This window comes from Danio rerio, chromosome 18, assembly GCF_052040795.2.
Source record: "Danio rerio strain M-AB ecotype USA chromosome 18, GRCz13ab, whole genome shotgun sequence".
Classification (NCBI taxonomy): Eukaryota; Metazoa; Chordata; class Actinopteri; order Cypriniformes; family Danionidae; genus Danio; species Danio rerio.
Genome location: NC_141038.1, coordinates 22,281,432 through 22,301,535, shown reverse-complemented (window position 1 = coordinate 22,301,535; position 20,104 = coordinate 22,281,432). Strand labels below are relative to the sequence as shown.

The 20,104-nt window shown below is 36.0% G+C and overlaps 1 protein-coding gene across 13 annotated transcripts in view; it reads left to right on the top strand.

Moving 5' to 3' along the window:
• Positions 1 to 20,104, top strand: part of cttnbp2 (cortactin binding protein 2) — a 95,590-nt gene that overhangs the window by 50,710 nt on the left and 24,776 nt on the right. For 12 of the 13 annotated variants that reach the window (XR_015514941.1, XR_015514936.1, XR_015514938.1 and 9 more), the window contains 10 exons: positions 210 to 416; positions 2,729 to 2,828; positions 4,583 to 4,733; positions 6,982 to 7,212; positions 7,320 to 7,437; positions 9,012 to 9,269; positions 12,201 to 12,296; positions 15,639 to 15,718; positions 17,865 to 17,951; positions 18,838 to 18,937. Coding sequence is in view for 5 of the 13 variants with exons in the window: in XM_087293140.1 (XP_087149266.1) it covers positions 210 to 416; positions 2,729 to 2,828; positions 4,583 to 4,733; positions 6,982 to 7,212; positions 7,320 to 7,437; positions 9,012 to 9,269; positions 12,201 to 12,296; positions 15,639 to 15,718; positions 17,865 to 17,951; positions 18,838 to 18,937 (1,428 nt within the window). In the remaining 8 variants the exon portion in view is untranslated. Of the gene's footprint in view, positions 1 to 209; positions 417 to 2,728; positions 2,829 to 4,582; positions 4,734 to 6,981; positions 7,213 to 7,319; positions 7,438 to 9,011; positions 9,520 to 9,610; positions 10,747 to 12,200; positions 12,297 to 15,638; positions 15,719 to 17,864; positions 17,952 to 18,837; positions 18,938 to 20,104 lie in introns of those variants that run through there. The other variant, XR_015514940.1, reaches the window with a different exon arrangement.

Here is a 20,104-nt window from a genome sequence, read left to right as displayed (position 1 = left end):
GTATGTTCATCTCTCTTGAGGGCAATTTGACTACTGAATTACAAAATACTTGTCTTAATCAGCATTGCTCCAATGGCACAGGCCTAAAATAATTTCTTAATGGAAAAGGGATTCCTTGGTCTGGGTAATGTTGTGTTTTAGGGAACATATTTTGACACAACATAAGCACCCTGCCTCACTAGTTACTGCTGTTGCTTAAACCCTCCCAGGCTGGTGTCCCTCCATAGTCCCCTCGCTAACCTGTGGTGACCCCGTCCCCCTGGATGACGGGCAAACCCTTCTCCTCCAAGCTGCTTCCCAGGGAAATGTCACTTTATTGTCTATGCTGCTTAACCAAGATCCACTATTGGATATTCATCACCATCAACATGAATTAACCTCTGCCTTGATCTCTGCTGCTCATAATGGACACACAGGTAAGTGCTTGGGAAATTTACCTTACATTTGCATGTATAAAGTTATGGGCTTTCATACTTGAGGAAGTATTTCATAGTTTCCAGAACTATTGGCTGAAGTACTTGTTTATTAGCATGTTAGCACTATAGGAACTTCAAATGATTTTAGTTATACAAACACATTTGAGGGAACTGAATTAGCTCCAACTTGTTCTACAATAATAGCTACCAGTGTTACTATTATTAGACGAATACATTTCAAATTAAACACCAGTACAATAAACACTCACCAGCCACTTTATTAGGTGCACCTTACTAGTACCGGGTTGTACCCCATTTTTGCCTTCAGAACTGCCTTAATTCTTTGTGGCATAGATTCAAAAAGGTACTGGAAATATTCCTCAGAGATTTTGATCCATACATGATAGCATCACCCAGTTGCTGCAGATTTGTCGGCTGCACATCCATGATGCAAATCTCCCGTTCCACCACATCCCAAATTACTCTACTAAAGTACTCTACTGGATTGAGATCTGGTGACTGTGGAGGCCATTTGAGTGCAGTGAACTCATTGTCATGTTCAAGAAACCAGTCTGAGATGATTTTCGCTTTATGACATGGCGCATTATCCTATTGGAAGTAGCCATCAGAAGATGGGTACACTGTGGTCATAAAGGGATGGACATGGTCAGCATCAATATTGAGGGAGGCTGTGGTGTTGACACAATGCTCAATTGGTACTAATGGTGAGCCAAGAAAGTGGGCCACGTTCAAAGTCACTTAAATCGCCTTTCTTCCCCATTCTGATGCTCGGTTTGAACTGCAGCAGATCATTTTGACCATGTCTACATGCCTTAATGCATTGAATTGCGGCCATGTCATTGGCTGATAAATTTGCGTTAATAAGCAGTTGGACAGGTGTACCTAATAAAGTGTGCGGTGAGTGTATTTCATAGTGTTACTAGCCATAAATAAATATAAAACCAATGCTAACAAATTGTTAACCTTCTTTTCTCAGCCTGATATTTAGCACTACAAATTTTGCAAATTTTACAAGTGATTTTACTAACAAAAACATACCTTTGATCACAGTGTCCTCCATTCTTGCATTGTTAGTTTTGTTGAATCCCACATTTGATTTCACTCTTAGCTGGATTATTTCACTTTAGCATTCATACTGCATATACAACAGGAAAAAGCCAATTCTGCCAACTCTGATCTCCGAGTAGCTTTAGTGTTCTGTGCCTGGGTGTAAGCAATTAACTAGTTTAGCATACTAGTGTACCAATAGTCTATATTTGTCATTTAAAAAGAGGAACCAAAACGAGGATTAGGAGACTATGCTGCTCATTTTCAGAATTCCAAGTGGTTCATGTTGCTATGAAATGTTTGTCAGTACATCTAACCTTGTGATTAAACGCAGACATATAGTATAGCTCAACAGCGTTCACAGTAACATGAGTTTGATTCCTGTCTTGTGGTCCTTTGCAGATCTCCTCTCTCAACCCCAGCTTTCTTGTTTTATTTCTACTGTCCTATTCACAAAGCATAAAAAGGGGCAAAAAAATGTAAAAGCAAAAAATAAATTGTGGGTGGTACAGTGGCTCAGTGGTTAGTACTTTTGCCTCACTGCAAGAAGGTCACTGGTTTGAGTCCCAACTGGGCCAGTTGGCATTTCTGTGAGGAGTTTGCATGTTCTTCTCATGTTCATGTGAGTTTCCTCCGGTGCTCCGATTTCCCCCACAGTCCGAAGGCGTGCTATATTGGGTAAAGAAAATTGGTCGAGAGTGTATGGGTGTTTCCAATTACTGGGTTGCAGCTGGAAGGGCATCTGCTGCATAAAACATATGTCGGATTAGTTGACGATTCATTCTGCTGTTGCGACCTCTGATAAATAAGAGACTGGGTAAAAGGAAAATGAATGAATAAATGAATGAAAAATGTTTGTATTATTGGACCTCTCATGTAAGATGACTAAACATTACACAAGCTTTTTGTCTGTGCAGCCTTGACTTCTTTGACCACTTTCATCACTATTCTTATGTACTGACATCTTTTTAAACTGAACATTAAAACATATCATTGATGGATCTGTTGCTGATTCCTCATGCTGACTTACAAAGCTCAAACTATTCCCAATGTGAGCCATACTAGATTCGACATGTACTCTAGAACCCCTTGACAGACACTCAAGTTCTTAAGAAACACATGGCCATAAGAGATTTTTCAAGTGATATTCATCATCAACTTGATTTGTATATAAAATCATGTGTGTATATGCAGTGTAAATGAATATATATTAATATACTAATGTGTTTATGTTTCCTCTATAGACTGCTTAAATCTGCTGCTGACTTCAGGAGCATCTGCTGATGCAGCTGATGAAACAGGATTTTCGCCGTTACACGCCGCCATGCAAAATGGCCACCATGGGTGATTATTTTGTTCTCCTTCCTCTTACTATTACACGGATTCATAAAAAAATTCCTTGCCTTAGGAACACGTTACATTACACTAATTAAAGTCACATTTTACACTTATTTTTTATTATATTTTTTTAATATGCAAATAAATTAATTTTAAACAGACCAGGTAGATTTTATTGAGCATTTTCACTCAATGGTACAGCACGGTTCGGTTTGATACGGCTTACTTTTGTTTTGTTTTTTTAACAAAGTTCTGTAAGAATGAAACAAGCCTACCATTACCATAACGTAACATAAACATATACACTGCACATCATTGATGGTTCGGAGAGAATCATCACTTCCAGACTTGTTAGATAAATGTTTATGGTTATGTCATGTTTACGATGCTGTCACAGCAATAGAGGCCGCACAACTATCACGTTAATCCCACTTTAAGCAGTACTAAACTGCACTGAAAATGCAAATTATATAGAGCCAAGAAAAACCAAACTCAAGCAATCCAGGCTGTGCTGAACCGTAAGGTACTGTGCAGTGAAAAAAGTGGCTATAGTCATTTAAAGTTTACTTTGCAATGCTTTGTTTTTGGTACCTTTTAGTCACTATTAATAAACTGAAGCTTTTAAAATGTGTACCTTATAATTTTTTGTTGTTTACAAATGTAAATAAGCAACACACTTTCCTTTAATCCATCTAACAAACACTACCTGACAAAAGTATTGTCACTTAAGTTTTAGGAACAGCAAATAATAACTTGAATTCTAGTTGATTATTTGGTATCAGAAAGGGCTTATATCAAAGGCAAAGGCCTCTAGATTACCTTGATTTTTAATTGTTAAATTAGGACAGCAAGGTTTGACTTTGCTTAGGCAAAGGTCTTGTCACTTAACAGAAATAATGTACTGTTTAGAATATAAAGTCATAGTGCAGTGGAAAAAGGATCAATATTGTGCATTGCTCCCTTTAGTTTGGTTGACTTCATCTACGCATCTCTGCAGTGACTCAAATAACTTATTATTAAAGTCATCAGGAATGGCAAAGAAAACGTTCTTGCAGGACTCCCAGAGTTTATCAAGATTTTTTGGATACATCTTCAATGCCTCCTCCTTCATCTTACCCCAGACATGCTCAATATTGTTCATGTCTGGAGACTGGGCTGGCCAATCCTGCAGCACCTTGACCTTCTTTGCTTTCAGGAACTTTGATGTGGAGGCTGAAGTATAAGGAGCCCTATCCTGCTGAAGAATTTGCCCTCTCCTGTGGTTTGTAATGTAATGGGTAGCCCAAATGTCTTGATACCTCAGGCTGTTGATGTTGCCATCCACTCTGCAGATCTCTCACACACCACAATACTGAATTTAACCCCAAACTATGATTTTTCCTTCACCAATTTTGACTGATTTCTGTGAGAATCTTGGGTTAATGCTGGTTCTGACAGGTCTTCTGCAGTGTTTGTGATGATTGGGATGCAGTTCAACAGATGATTCATCTGAAAATTCTACCGTCTGCCACTTTTCCAAATGATCAACTAGAAGTCAAGTTATTATTAGTTGCTCTTACAACTGAAATCGACAACATGAATTTTGTCAGTTAGTGTAGAAATCACATTTGATTTTGCTGTAGTATTTACTTTATTGCAGAATCACTGTTATCAGTGTAGTACCAGGTATAACCAGTATTCACCAGGTATACAGTATTTAGTCAGTTAAGTGTATCTATTGTGTTTCTCAATGGAATGATAAAAGTTTCTCTTATTGATAGGTGTGCGAGAGCTCTGGTGAACTGTGGTGCTGATTTGGAGAAGGAGTATTCACAGGGAAGAACCCCGCTGTACCTGGCCTGTGAACAGGGACATGTGCAGTGTGTGAAAGTGTTGTTAGACGCAGGAGCAGACCGAACACACGTTACCACTGTGAGTTTGCAGCAGTGTTGCTCAAATGTCAATTACACACTGCGTTAGTGAGCATGTTAAGAAAAACCACCCCTCTTTTCATCACCATGATTACCTTAACAGCGTGGGCATTTCACTGTCTGTGTATGTTGCTCAGGGTGTAATTACGACCTCTATTTTAGAAACACTTAATTGTGCCTTGAATGTTTTCTCAGTTTGCTCTAATTGACTGGCCTGAAAAAAAGACCATGAATATCCTGGGAAATTCTTAAGGGCTAAATTAAATCTTTTTTTGTTTGGTTGGATTTTTCTTTTCGTGAGTTAGTTTTTTGTGATATGCCTATATATTTTATTTATTATAATAATTTTTTACACATTTTTTGCAATAAAAATTACTGATTTTGCGGTGGTAATGGTATATATATAGTACATATCTTTTTTACCATAATAGGTTGCCTACTATGTTAGGTGTGCAATCTGACAATAACAATAACACAAAACATAAAAATAAAGCTTCTTTATTCTGGTGTCTTGTCAAGACATGATCTAAAATGGATTAAGCCAACGGAAGTTTGTCTAACTCTTACTTTCATCCACAATCTTACTTTCTCTCAGATTTCACTCCCTGGAGCATCTGACATCATGTAGCTCACACGTAGGACATGCTTCCCCTATCGTAATACACCTAAAACATGGATTGCCATAAAACTCAAAAGGCAGGGAAGCGTTTTTTCTCGTTAACTGCAGAGAAAGAGTTAAACGAAATAATTTATCGATTTGATGCACATCATAATACCAGCTATACGTGTAAAATACAAATAATGTCCTTCAATTTGGTCACATCCATTAGCCGTTATTTATAAAACAATCTGTTTGTTCCATTGCTCCGTTTGTTAGATGTTTGCTCTAACTCTTTTTTGCAGTCTGAAGTGTGCCAAACACAGAAAACGCACAATTCGCGTCACAGAATGTCTATATCCCATCGTTGCTTTGACTTCAGATGTAAATCACTCACGCTTCATCTGCGTCTGCTAACTGCACAAGCTGAAATCGTCCCCCCTGCCCCCCTTCCATGTAATGTTATGTAATGTAATGTAATATAATGTAATGTAATGATTGTGAGGGCACAGGTGAAACGTCGTTTTCAGACACTCAAATACATTACTTTGCGCTGTGTATGCAACGTCTATAAGTCAGGTAAAGCAATTAATTGCAAACTGAAATAAAAAAAATTTGATTATTTAGTTTTGAATTGGAGGTTTTAGGAGATTATTAATCTCATCTCATATTAATCTTGATCGTGAAATCGCATAAAACTAGGGAGTCTTATTATTTAATATATTACAATCATACTAGTAAACAACAAATACTAGTAATATGTATAATTCTAATATGTGTATTTTTTTATTTAACTCAGGGTGCTTTCACACTTATAGATTGGTTGTTTTGTTCCGAAACAGGGATTAAAATTTTTACAATGTTGCCTTTTGTTCTTCGTGCGGTTCGTTTTCACACGGCAAGATATATAAATAGACCAAAATAATTCAAACAAGTCACATGCGAGAAAATTCTTCTCACACTTAGCTGTCATACGTCATTATATCAATTTATGATTCAATAATGATTTAAAATAAGACAAGTAAAAAGATGCACTTTCATTTTGAATAGTGACACCCACAGAGATCATCACCAAATATAAATCAGAGGTAAGAATTTCTCATACATATCCTCATTTTTATTGTCAAGGGTTGTAAAATATATTTTGATTCTACATCAGGTCAAGTTAACCAAAAAGTTACTGATATTAGACATATATATTTTAATAGTTTAGTTAGACAGCATGGTTTCAATTCATCATTTATATAAAACACACATCTACTGGGAGAAATTACATCTCTACTCATCATTCTCTCTTCATATAGCCATAATTATGCCTATTACATATTCATAATACTCACAGGCTGTGATACAGCCTGGTTTGTTAGTTCGTTGGGTCATATAGCTTTCTCACTACAACCGACCCAACCTAGAGTTAATTTAAACTCAGCCGAGATCACCTCATTCCGGCTGTCTCAGACCAATTGTTTTGGCACGGATCAGAGCACGATTGCGGGTTTTACATATGCCCAAATGAACCGACCTAAGGGGCCAAACGTGTCAGGTTCTGAAACAAATGTGTTGCTGTGAAAGCACCCAGTATGTATTTTCAGTAAACTTGTGTCATTGCTTTGTTAAATAGAATCTTCTTTCTTTTTGATTGTGTTAACAGGACAGCTGCACAGCTCTGCACGCTGCAGTCAGTTCAGGTCATGTGGACACTCTGAAGCTCCTGCTGCACCACCCGTCATCTGAACCAGACCATCTGAACAGCCCAACGTTTCCTTCAGACGCCAAACAGGAGCTCCAAAAGCCTGGCATAAGCAAGGCATGTCACATCCTTAACCACAGTAACCAGGATGGCTGGACTGCCGCCCACATTGCTGCATCCAGGGGCTACAAGGTGACATTTATAAGTTTGATGCTGAGGGCAGTGTTTCACACCAGAACATAAAAAGGCTGATAGTCAAAGATGGCACCTTGCATGCGTTTGTATCTGCTGGTTTACAGAAATGCCTGGAGGTTTTGTGTAACCACAGTCAACACGACATGGAGAGGAGGGACAAATGCAATCGCACCATACATGATGTTGCCACAGATGACTGCAAAGACCTGCTAGAGAACCTGGGCGAGTATAAATTGAGTGATGGAGCTTTGTACAAATATGTTAGTTTGCCTAATTTAGTCATTAGGTTACACTAGGTTAAACACTCTTTTGTTTAAAAGTACTCATTATGATAGTGACTGTTTTTCCCCATTGATTCCATTATAACAACGTTTTTGATTGCAAAGCCATGACACCCTATAATTATCCATTTTTGATTGTTGATGGTTTTGTCTTTTGGGAAAAGGTAATTTTTTTTCCTTTTACTGTTGATCATCAGTTGGGACCATTACTCCCTTAGATAAGCCTGTGCAAAAAATGTCTGGCTTTTAAATTGAGTTCTAGGGAGTAAAATAACCGTAAGAGTTCACACTTAGCTGATGATTGATTATAAAGTGTGTTTGGCATGCTGTCCCGGGAGAGAGCCCTGAGCTCAAAAGATCCTCGAACCCAGGGCTCCCTACCGTTAGAGGGCAAGAGGGTAATTTGAGCTCAGGTAGATCTCGAAGCTCTCCTGCTGTAGTAACTAATGAACAGATAGTGATTGCTTTTTAAGGTATAACTACTTACTAGGAGCATGTCTATGATGCCGATTTAGAATAGTCAATTAACTTAAGATGCATTTTTAAGAAGCACACAGAGAACGTGTTAACTCCGCACAGAAACATAGGATGGCTTGGGAAGGACTAGAACTAGTGACGTTCTTGCTGTGATGCAACAGTGCTAACCGCTGGGCCACCGTGCCACCCTTCTAGAAAAGGACTAGAAGTAGGGGTGAAAGGAGGAATTCTTAAAACGAAGATGGCTGTGATATGGAACTTAGGGTATTTATAGTGACCTTAGGAATTGTCTGATTGGTGAATTATGAATTGGCTAGTGCATGACCAGCTGCGTTCAATCATAAGCACGTGATCCTCTCGAAATTAGTTCATATGGAAGTCAATGGGGCAAAAACAGCCACCAACATAATGAAAGGGTGGTAAATGTGCCCAGAGTGTAGTGTTGAGTTTTTAAAAACTTTTAAAGCATTTTCCCAAAAACAATTTGTCAAAATATTTTTTTTCGCCAAAAATCATTCTATTTGCTGAAACACAGAGAAAGTTGTGGACGAATTAGGACAAAAAAATCACCCTAAAGTGGATGAAAACATCCACAACAGCGCACTGGGGTTAAAGCATAGCCCATTTGATGATGTGTATGCATGAACACAGGCACTTAAAGTCCATGTGAACTGGAATTTGCTGAAACTTTTATTTCAGTATGTTAATATACTTCCAAATTGGCTGTTCATTCTGGTTTATAATGCCCAGTCTCATTGCTTCACTGTAAGCATTAAGCAACATATTGATTTTTTTGTTGTTGTTGTTTTTATTTGCCGTTTTCAATAGTTAAACTTTTTTTTCAAAATGAGAAGCAAGGGCTCGGTTCTGTGTCGACTTTGTGTACAAACTAAGTGATACAAAAACAATCTAAAGCACACACACACACACATACTGTACAAATGATGATATTTCCTATGGTAGGTGTAAAAACCGAAGTATACTTTGGGCATTAAGTGAACACAACTTATAGCTTTTGCTTTCTCCTATATATTTTAGACTGGTACACAGTGGTTGTACAGGTGCTCATGGGCTCGCCGGAGCGTCTTTGTCCTGTGGATCTCCTGGAAGACAGCTGCACTGTTGGCAAAGTTACAGTTCGGCGCCACACAAGCTGGGAGGAGTTAACAGAAAGCCTGAGTCACCTGCTGACCAATCATCTCCAGCTGATTTGTGGGAGCTGGGAACTGCAAGACGTTCTGGCCAGAGCTGACACTTTGGGACTTTCTGCCAACAGCATAGCCTCCGTGATTATAGGTAAACATGGTGAATGTTATAATTATGAGCATATATATTGTTTACTTTTGATCGATTTAATGCATATTCTCTTTATAGCAGACTTTTACATTTACAAATTTACACTTCATTACTGTTTTTCCAGTACAAAAAGGACCTTTGTCATATATCTCAGAATTTAATGAAGAAATCAAAGTAATAATACCATGAATAATTCTCCCTTAGATGGATAGTTAGATATTTGTGATAAATGAGTGAATGCTTTAGTCATGTAGTAATTGTTCAACAAAAATTTTTGCTTAAAATCATCTGAATTGCAGCGTAAGCCCATTTAGAAATAACAAAAGACCTCTAAACACCAGTTGCCTTTGACAGCAAAAGTCGCTGTATCCTGAGAACCAATCAGAAGGTGCGAATCGAATCATATGTTTTTAATGTAATCACATTTTGATACGACAGCTTTTTTGAGGAGACTTTTTTATTCTACTTCCGATTTAGATTTTAAAAGACAGAGTTTGATGAACTGGATGAGCCTATCAGACTGTCAGTGAATGGTAAAGTCGGAAGTGTAACATGCATTTATAAGATTTTTTTGCGCAGTGACGCTTTGAATGATTTCGATTTACTATATCTACATTAAAGAGCAACTCCCATTTCATGAAAGATAAAGATGCTGTTTTTTTATCCTACATGCATGCTGCGAGGATAAACAAAAGACAAAAAAGAGACCAATGAGTATGGAGAAAATGAATGAATGACAGCTTCTAAAAGTGTCTGAGAGACATCCCCCTTTTGCCCAGTAGGGCAACCTTGTTGGCTAATGTAAGCTATTTTTTAAGATAAATATAATGTATAGAACTTTACATTATTTATATTACTTCATATTACCTATACATCTGTAAAGCTGTTTTTATTAATGGACAATGCACAGATATTGATGTCTCACAATGTTTGTACACTACATTATTTGAATTTGACAAGCTTAGTTTACAATGTTTGCAATGTTTACATTGCTCTACTTACATTAAATATAAATCCCAAAATTCAGAAATGACAACAGATTAAGATTTAAATAATATCAATTTTGATGTTATTGACTTTGCATTTTTGACAGATTTCATTCATTCATTTTCTTTTAGCTTAGTCCCTGGTTTATCAGGTGTCGCCACAGTATTGTGAACCGCCACTTCACAGATTCATGTATTTTTAATTGTAGGTGGTTTGTGTAATGTGTTTTATGTTTTGTTAAAATAATTTGTAATTGCATCTTTAGTGATTTTTTAACTAATTACACTGATGATGCTTATAATCGCGTGAAGACTGGGGGCAGGGGAGTGTGGGGTGTTTAGGTGATGCTTATGATTGCGCTAAGTGAAACCCAAGGGGGGTTCAGAGATGATGCTTAGGGTGTTGCCGTTGCAGGCCGGAGGAGGAAGAAGAGGAAGGGCAGTTAATGGCCCATGGGCCGGCAGTTTGTGACCCTGATTTAGAGGTTTTTGCATAAAAAAAAACACTGGTGGATTAAGCTGGTTTTCACGCAAAAGAAAATCTAATTTGTTAAAATCCAAAGGATTGTTTAAAGTGACATTTAAAAAAAATATATATTTTATTTGCTAGTTAATAGCCTTTTCATTATCTAGAAAATGAAACTTATGTGTCTAATTATATAGGAGCCTGATAGAAAATGCTCATTTACAAAAAGGAGGTCTGATGGATGTAGAAGGTGTTGCATCTGAACACTTCATTTGTTCGGTTCAGCATTACAAGAAGTGCCACCTCATGCATATCGCTGTTTTGTTATGCCCCTATTATTAAATAACTAAATGCAATGTAAAATGTAAACACTGTACATTTATATTGCTGATCAACAATAATAATCCCAACTCCACATTTCAGATGGCTATATATATGGATATCGATGCTAAAACAATATATTGTGCAGCCCTAACAATTTTTAAATTATTATTATTATTATTATTATTAATATTACTATTATTATTATTATTGGAAAAAATAGTTACAGTTTAAAAGTCTATAATGGCCATAAAACACCCTCTTTCTTTATCTAATCTATAAAACATTTTGATACACACAGCTCAGCAACAGCGCTGGATGTTTTGTGCTCCCATTGAACTGTAACCTGCAGCGTAGAGACACACTTGCGATGGCTATTCTTGGCAGGTTCCAGTCTCCTGAACAGCTGCGGCACTTCCTGAACTGCTCTCGGTCACTGTTCAAGTTTTAATTTCCCCACCTCAGCGATTTTTAAATGCCTGTTGTCATAGACGCACAAACTGATATGTTTTAAATATCAAATATATCTGTCTCTAGAATGACTGGTGATATCAAACATCTAAATATAGGACGCAAAACATTGACAAACACGCTATTATTGACTTGACTTGTGAGTGTGAATTTAAAATGGCTCTTGTCTTGGGTGTCGCCAACACCACGCTGGGCCAAGTAGGGAAGGACGTGGAACAGAGGACTAACTGAGTTTGGCTCGGCCCAAAGGTTGTCATGCAGCACTGCTGAAAATAAACTAGCCTTCTCCAAGTTCTCACCCATCTCTTTCACAGCCCTCCGGCCTTCTCCTGCTCGTGTTTGTAACTCTTTCTTTTTCTCACCGCTCCTTTTTTTGTTTTGTTTACACTTAACTCCTCCCTTTAGACAAGATGTTTCCAAACACCACAAGCAGATGTCAGAATAATGTGTTTTGGCCTGCAGAGAGCAACGTGATGACTATCTGCTATTCCTGACAGAAAACACCAGGAGACTGACAGACGACAAAGAGAGGGAGGAGGATTTATGGGATAAAAGCTCATTTTTCATGACTCACGTTTGACATACTGTACTACTGTAGATGAAAACAGCGCACATGTCAGTGAAGAGATCACACATCTTGTCTTTTGCAATAATTCTAGCAGGCTCTGAATGAATTCTCTTGTTCAGGTGATGCTGTCTGGATGGCGGGGCAGGATCTGGCTCAGTCTCCGTGGGATTTCGTTCGCAAGCGGCTGAGTCAACGGATCACTATATGCCTTAAAGGTGAGCTCTGCCAGCACTGAGGATAGGTTTACCTGACACCTTTTTCTGCTAAATATTTTAAATCGTTAAACCATTTTGGCTGTTCATTTACACAACAATTACACTTGTCTGATCTGCCTTTTGAGGGCCTAAAGACAAAAAATTTTAATAACTGGTTTCAAAGTTTTGGGACCTTGCAATTAGCAATATAACACTGAGTAGCAGTGTGATGTGGCTGTATATCGGCACTGGTGTTGGACACATCTTTGGAGACGTACGTTGGCACAAAGCCGCAGGACGAGTACCTTAGTGTCCTACCAGTGACGATATACAGCCACATCGCACCGCTACGAGTGTGATATTGCGTTTATACAACAGTTTGACGGCATAATCATGTTTATAAAAAAGAAAATCAAACACGAAGAGTCTCAAAATCCTTTTGTATGAGGAACTACTTTCTTTGCTATTCATTCACATATGCAGCTGACATCAGAAAAGCAGAAACTGTTGCTACTTCACAAACGTCACTTTAGAGCTAGTATTTTGAATGATTCGCTAGCAGAATGTCTAAAGTGATGACAAAACGGGTGATTTGACTCACATTTTAAGATTATAAGGCTGAACGGCATGAAATGCCATCATTCTACAGAGATTTCCTAGTGTTTTTCTGTTGTAATCACAATAATTAACCACGAAAAAGCCAAAGCAACACAGTCACTTCCAGATTACTGTTGTGTTTGTGATATTGTGATAAGGAAAAACGGAAAAACGATAAGGAAAAACACATGTGGGCATTTCTTCTTTCTTACTGTTTACTGAACTAGTCTGCAGTAGCGAATACAAGAGACTAATTAGAAACAGATGGCTATCTCCTGTTTTAGGACTTTAAGATGAGTCCCATCTCACACTCAACACACTACAATTACTGTGGTATAAATACAACACTACAACATACTAAAGAGAGAGCTTGACATAAAAGGCCCCTTACCAGTTTTATAATAATTTGATCAGCTGTAGTTTAAAATGACACTGTATTTTCCCTCATCCAATGCTTATTATGCTGTCTCTGACTCCATCTTGTGGATGAACAATGTCAACCATCTTTGCTCAAATACGCTGACACGCTCTCTCAGAAATTATAAATATTTAAAAATAGCAACTATCCTTATAAATAAACTGCATTGTTGTAATCTAAACAACTACATTCTCTAAAAAGTATGTTAAGTTGTCCAACGGCAGCAATATTTGTCAAACTGTAGAGTGTCATCTGCTTGTTGCTGTATGTGGGCAGAGTAATACACAAGGGTGAAGAGGCTGGACATGTGCTGTTACTGGCAGAATATTGCACAGCTATCAGCCATCCAGATTCAAGAACCAGACAGAACTGCTGTAAAAATATGGAAATATATACAGTATGTATATATGTGTGTGTTTTTGATATTTTTAATATCACACATGACAAACATTTATTTAATTAGTATTGTCATAATTTAATATGCAGTAAAAAAATCTCTGTTTTCCATGGATCTCTTGTAATAAAAAGTGATGTGTTATAAAGTTTTTTTTTTAACAAAAATCTTTTGACAATTTTTAAAATGATCCTATAGTGTGACTGTCTCAAGCATAGTTCAATAAATTACAGCTTTAATATATTTCAAAGAAAATCTTAAAAACATTAATAAATACTTAAATGTTAAATGTTAAAAGTTACTAATTTAGTAAACGGCAATTTTTTTCAAATTGCTTATATTTTTGAATCTATATATCTCTAAAAGCATAGGAACTTGATACATTTTGTCTCTTAAAACCATGTCCTCTGGTGTGTCCTCTGGTGTATTTAAATCGGAAATTCCACAGATAATTGTAATTAGTTTAAGGACCCAATGAAAGATCATGTGAAGCACATGATGTGCACATGTTAAGTTTTTGTCTCAGAAATGTTTACATATTTAACTACTACTGTAAAATTGTTATGTTTTGTTGTCAAACAAAATGTTTTGTTAGTCAAAATGTCTGACAAGGTTGTAGAAAAGAAATATTCATAATTTCACATAAAATAGATAGCAATATATAAAGATAAGTATCCAAAAATGAAGATAAATGTCTGTCACGCTATTTGTTTATTATTAAGAGTTGTTTTCTTAATGACTTCTAAGTCATTAGACATTCTTACGGTACAGTTCAGTTAAAAGTAAAAAATAAACAGTAAAAGAATTGAGAAAATTAATGACCCCTTAAAGTTATTGACCCCTTTTCTTAGTGACCCCTTAAATTTAAATATAAATTCTTTTTTCTACCAAAAGGATGTTTTACAAAAAGCGCTTTTATTCCCTCTTCTGCTACCCCTGTGTGTGTTTGTGTGAGACCTCCTTTGTGAAACCATGGCAAAAGTCACATAATCTAATTCAAAGCATCAAAGTTGTATTCTTATACCAATGATAGTAAAGGTTTGAGTTACAGCGCTTAATTTACATTTAAATCATGATAAATACTGTAATTACTGACTTTAGAGAAAAAAAACATTGGAGGTTTGCTACATATACATGTATATCACTTTCCTGTGTATTAGGTTTTTATGATTATTATTTATGTATCAAGTTGTGCTGCTTAAAATTTTTCAGAAAACCATGATACTATTTTAGGAATATTTCATAAAGATTTGACAGCATTTGTTTTTCTTTTTAACATTCGGTCACACTTTATTTTGATGGTCCATTGTTTGATTAGATTATAAGTAGACTGTTAGTTGGGGTTACGGTTGGAGTTAGGGTTAGTGTAAGTTGACATTTTGCAAAGTTTCTTATAGTCCATTAAATGTCTGTTGAAGGAGCAGTATCAACAGATATTAAGCGGACAGTCTACTAATACTCAAATGGACCATCAAAATAAAGCCTTACTTTTTTAGCCTTGCCTAATAAAAGTACTTAATAATTTTTTCAAACCTTAGAATAGTATAACCTTCATACTGCTTAACCTTTAGTTTTTAAAATGTATTTCTACGGCATTGGCAGGAAGTAGTAATAAATACTGTAATATTATTGTTAAGAGTTCATTGAATGCAATGCAGTTCAATTATTGTGAACTTTACCAAATATTTGGTCAAATCCCTAGAAAGATGTTCAGTCCTATGATGCGGAGAATCAGCAGATCTCCCATGTTTCCACGCTTTAATGAATAGCCACGCTGTGCTCCCTGTCGTCACATGACCCTGATGTTAAGCTGGGCTCCAGAATATTCCATCTCATGTCAAAACAACTGCATGAAGCCTTCGCTCAAATGCATTTCACGCTGGCCTCTGAGTGTTGTGCTCCTTGATGAACCCTGCAGCTTTGATTCATAGCTCCTGATTTTGCTTTCTGTCAGGCCTGTCAGAGTGTGCTCTGGATGAGATGACGTACGACTCCCTGATCTCCGTTCAGCTGCTGCAGAACTACGTCCGCCTGGTATGCTGATTCACTCTTGTGTCAAACTGACTTTTATTTAGCATGTCTGAGTTACGCTGGATCATCTTTAAAGTTTGGATTAACAGTGCTGGGAGAGAACAAAAAAGGCCCTATAATACTGTGGGACCAAAACAACATTATTTGAGCCTCCTCTGTCAGTTTGGCACCTTGGGGCTACTATTTGATACTATTTATGTTTTAAATGATGTAACAGAATACACACTGCACTGCAACAAGCTGTTATTTAAGACTACAAAACAAAGAGTTTGTTTATAAAGTACATTATGGGGTTTAAACTGAGTAATTGCATATTTATAATGCAATCTGTGTGTATGCATGTATTGTTTAAGTAGTGCCAGAGCATATTATTGATTCAGCCATATTAACTCAGTTTTAACATTGCTTTTTACTGTTTTTTTATTTTGTTAATTTTTACAAATATCGAAACAGTCTTGGTGAGCATTAGCTTTTTTTCAAAAATATAAAAAAAAACGTATTAAGCTTTAAAGGGGGCCTATTGTGCCCCTTTTTACAATAAAATAAGTTTCTGATGTCCCTAGAGAGTGTGTGTGAAGTTTCCCCTTTTAGGTTTTTATGCTAATTGTGCCATTTTGGTGACTGACGCTTTACATTCAAATGAGATTATGGTCCCAACCCTCTTTTCAAGAGTGGGTGGAGTTAATAAATGCCATGTGTCAGCATAGTGGCAGATTAAAAAAAACAAGACTAACATCTTGTGCTAAGGAACCAGAGAATATCACTAGGCCCACACGGAATCTGCACGTGCAGAATTCCGCAGATTTTCCGCAGAATTCTGCAGATTTTTAGCCCATCATTGATTCTGTTTATTTACTTGAGTAAATGTGTGTAAATCTAAATTTATTCAGTTTTTAAATTAATTACAGTAATATAGACTAATATGAAAATGTTCATCTGATGTATGTACAATGCAGTTTGTACAGTAATATTTTCTGTCTTTTAGTAGATATATTATATGAGAGACTAGCTTTGTTTACCAAATAAAGTCAATCTAATTTGATTTGCATTTTAAACATTAAATAAAAGTTAAAAAAAGGTGTTATTTTTTAGTTCACATATTAGGGTTTTAGTTATAATACTCCCAAAATCATTCCACAGAAGTGCACAGATTTTAACCAAAATTTTCTGTTTGGCCCTGAATATACTGTAACTTATGGTTTGATACCCCCCCCGGTGACACATACAAATAATAGAGTATCTCCATCAATGTGTTTCTGCACTGTTTTTATGAAGAGTGATTATAAAAATATATAATTTATAAATTTTTACAATTAGAAGCTGGTCATATTTACAGACTGTTGCCACAAAACAGCATTTAAGCCCTTTGTAAAAGTAATTTTTGCATAATAGGAGCCCTTTAATACTGAATTAGTGTACAAATAACATTATTATTAATATACATGTATGTATGTAGTACATTTATTTTTCTTCCTATTCTTATTGTTATTATATATTTACTATATATAATATATTATGCATTTCAGGAGGTCTATATTAAATGCTTTAATAGTACAGTTCACACCAAAAATGAAAATTATGCCATCACCTACATGCTCTGTTAAATACAATAGAAGATACTTTGAGGAATGTTGGACATGCCGCTGACTTCCATACCATTTGTTTTTCGTACTGGATGTCAATGCCTACTGGTTTGCAACATTTTCATATCTTCTTTTGTGTGAGGGTGAGTAAAGGATGGCAAAAGTTTCATTTTTTCACATTTTCACTCTTAGCATGTCTGATCTACTCTGAGTGATCTTAATAGTTTGTATAAAGAGTGCTGAGAGAAAGCTAAGCTCTTACAAAACATCTGGACTTTAAACATCATTCACCGAGCCTACAAAACCAGTTTGGCACCTTGGAGCAACTGATACTATTTGTGTTTTGAATGTTGTAACAGAAGACACATTGCAGTGCAACAAGCAGTAACTTAAGACTAGAAAACACCCTCCAAAACACACTTGAGTAATCAGCCAGCATGAACAAAATATTTGGCACGAGTGATAAAATGAAGAAGGTCAAAATGAATAATACATGTGCTGTTGTTTGTGATGTTTACCAGCTGATGAACTTGATTGGGTTATTTGTTTTTTTTTCTGGTGATCAGGTGGAACAGTACCATAATGTTATTTTCCATGGGCTGGAGGGAAGCTTTCAGGAGTACATCGCCAACCAGATATCTCATTATATCAAGGTAATTATCATAAATATTAGAGTCTATGTGCAACACTATTGCTTTGTCAACTGTCAAGTTCGTATGTTATTTAAAGTTTCATCACAAAAAAAAGTTTAAAAGGAAATGTAACATATGAAGAAAAATTGTAATTAGGGGGCAAGCTCCAAAGATTTGAGCCATAAGGGCTAGCAACAAAATAGTGGATTTAATTATGATTGTTATGATGTCATTACCTTTAAATGTATATGTTATCTGCAAAATGTTATTTTATTTTATAAAGATATTTCATTTACGCCACTACAGTTGCAGTTCTAAGTCGAGCTAGTATTAAAAAAAAAAAGTTTAAAAAGGTAGTAAAATGTATTAAATTCAACTTAATACGTTCTGTGTATAGCCTAGTAGAAGATTTAAAAGTGATACAAACATTAAAAGCTTGCATTTAATCACTTCCGCCTAAATTTTATTACAATTTTATATATGTCACCTCATACTTCTTTTCCTCTTAAAATCATAGCCTATTAAATGCTGTCTAGTATCTGACATGCCCCGCCCCCGTCAAGACACTTCTCATTTGCTTTTCAATTGAGCTCAACCACTGTAGCAGAGCTGTGATGAAGAAAATGCAACTGGCTGTTTTTTAACAGGGACGAGCTACAATATTTCCTGCCCTCTTTATATTTCAGTTGAGATTACGTTAAACAGAGAATAAAATTGTACATTTCAAAGCACTTCCCTGGACCTTTAATTCTACAATATAACAGGTATTACAGAAATAAAGTAGATGTTAAATGTGAGCTCTAAATAAAGGTGCTGCTCTCAGAATGATTTAATGATTCTCAGTTTGTCTCACATGCACTAGTGGTGAGGTTTCTGATGCACCTGCTGTGTGTTTGTGTGTCTTCAGCACAGACAAGAGGCTCAGGGGATCATCTGCGATGTCATCAGGGTGGAGATGGAGGAGAACCTATCAAAAGAGCAGCTGCTGGAGATCTTCATCAATTGTGGTAAGAGCGAAAAACAAATTAACTCTTGAGTTTGAGTCAGTTGTATTTGAAAATTTGTTTAACATCGAGTCTGTTGTTGACAAAAGAGATTAAGAGAGACTTTTTGTACAGCTCTCTGACAAAATAAAAGCTCCATGATTTAATGTTTGAAAGCAAAGCAAAATAGATGGCTGGACGATATGATCATCTCACAACTTAAGTGATCTCATGTCCTGATAACACTATAAATAACAATATAGTACCATTTCTGTAAATTGAACTTATCCAGGATATGTTTTACACAACGGATGCCCTTCCAGCCACAACCCAACACTGTGAAACACCCATACACTCTTGCATTCACACAAGATTAACTGGTAACACTTTAGAACAACTATCTGTTATAACTAGTTAATAGTCCATTGATAAACTGTTAGTTAATGAGTTATAAATGACTTGTTAAATAAAAGTTAGAAGTTTGTTAATTATATATAACTGTGCCTTTTAGATAGCCAATAAATAACTTACAAGCTGTTAGTTAACAAGTTATAAATGACTTGTTAACTGTATTTTTATGATTTATAACTATACCTAATAAATTAGTAAAAGATCATGAACAAGCTGTTAGTAAATTACTTACTAAAGACTTGTTAAGTATCAGTTAATACTATATACGTTATTGGGCCGTTATTCTAAAGTTGCAGCTATTCTTCATTTATTAACTGTTAATAAATGAGAAATAGTTGCAACTTTAGAATAACAGCCCAATAACATACATAAGCTAATAACTAACACTTATAACACAATATTTTAACTCAAACTCAGATCAGTTGTTCATAGTTTCTTTACCATCTAGTAACACCAGTGAAACTTTGTAGAACTTTAAAAAAATATATAAATAAAAAAAAAAAGTGCCCAAACCTCATAGGTTTGCATTCTGTTGTATACTGCTGTTCTGCCATGTTATGACTCACAATGTTTAACATTTCATCTGTGGAGTTTCTTTGGTAAAATACAGCACACAAAAGCTTATGAGTGGAACAAGGTTAAGTCACAAAAATGTTATGCTTTAAATATCACATCAAATTTCTGTAGCTTGAACTTGTTCTATCCATTTGCTGTTCCACAAAGTTTCACCGGTATTAGTAGTTTAACAAACTATGAACAACTGATCTGTAAAGTGTGAGT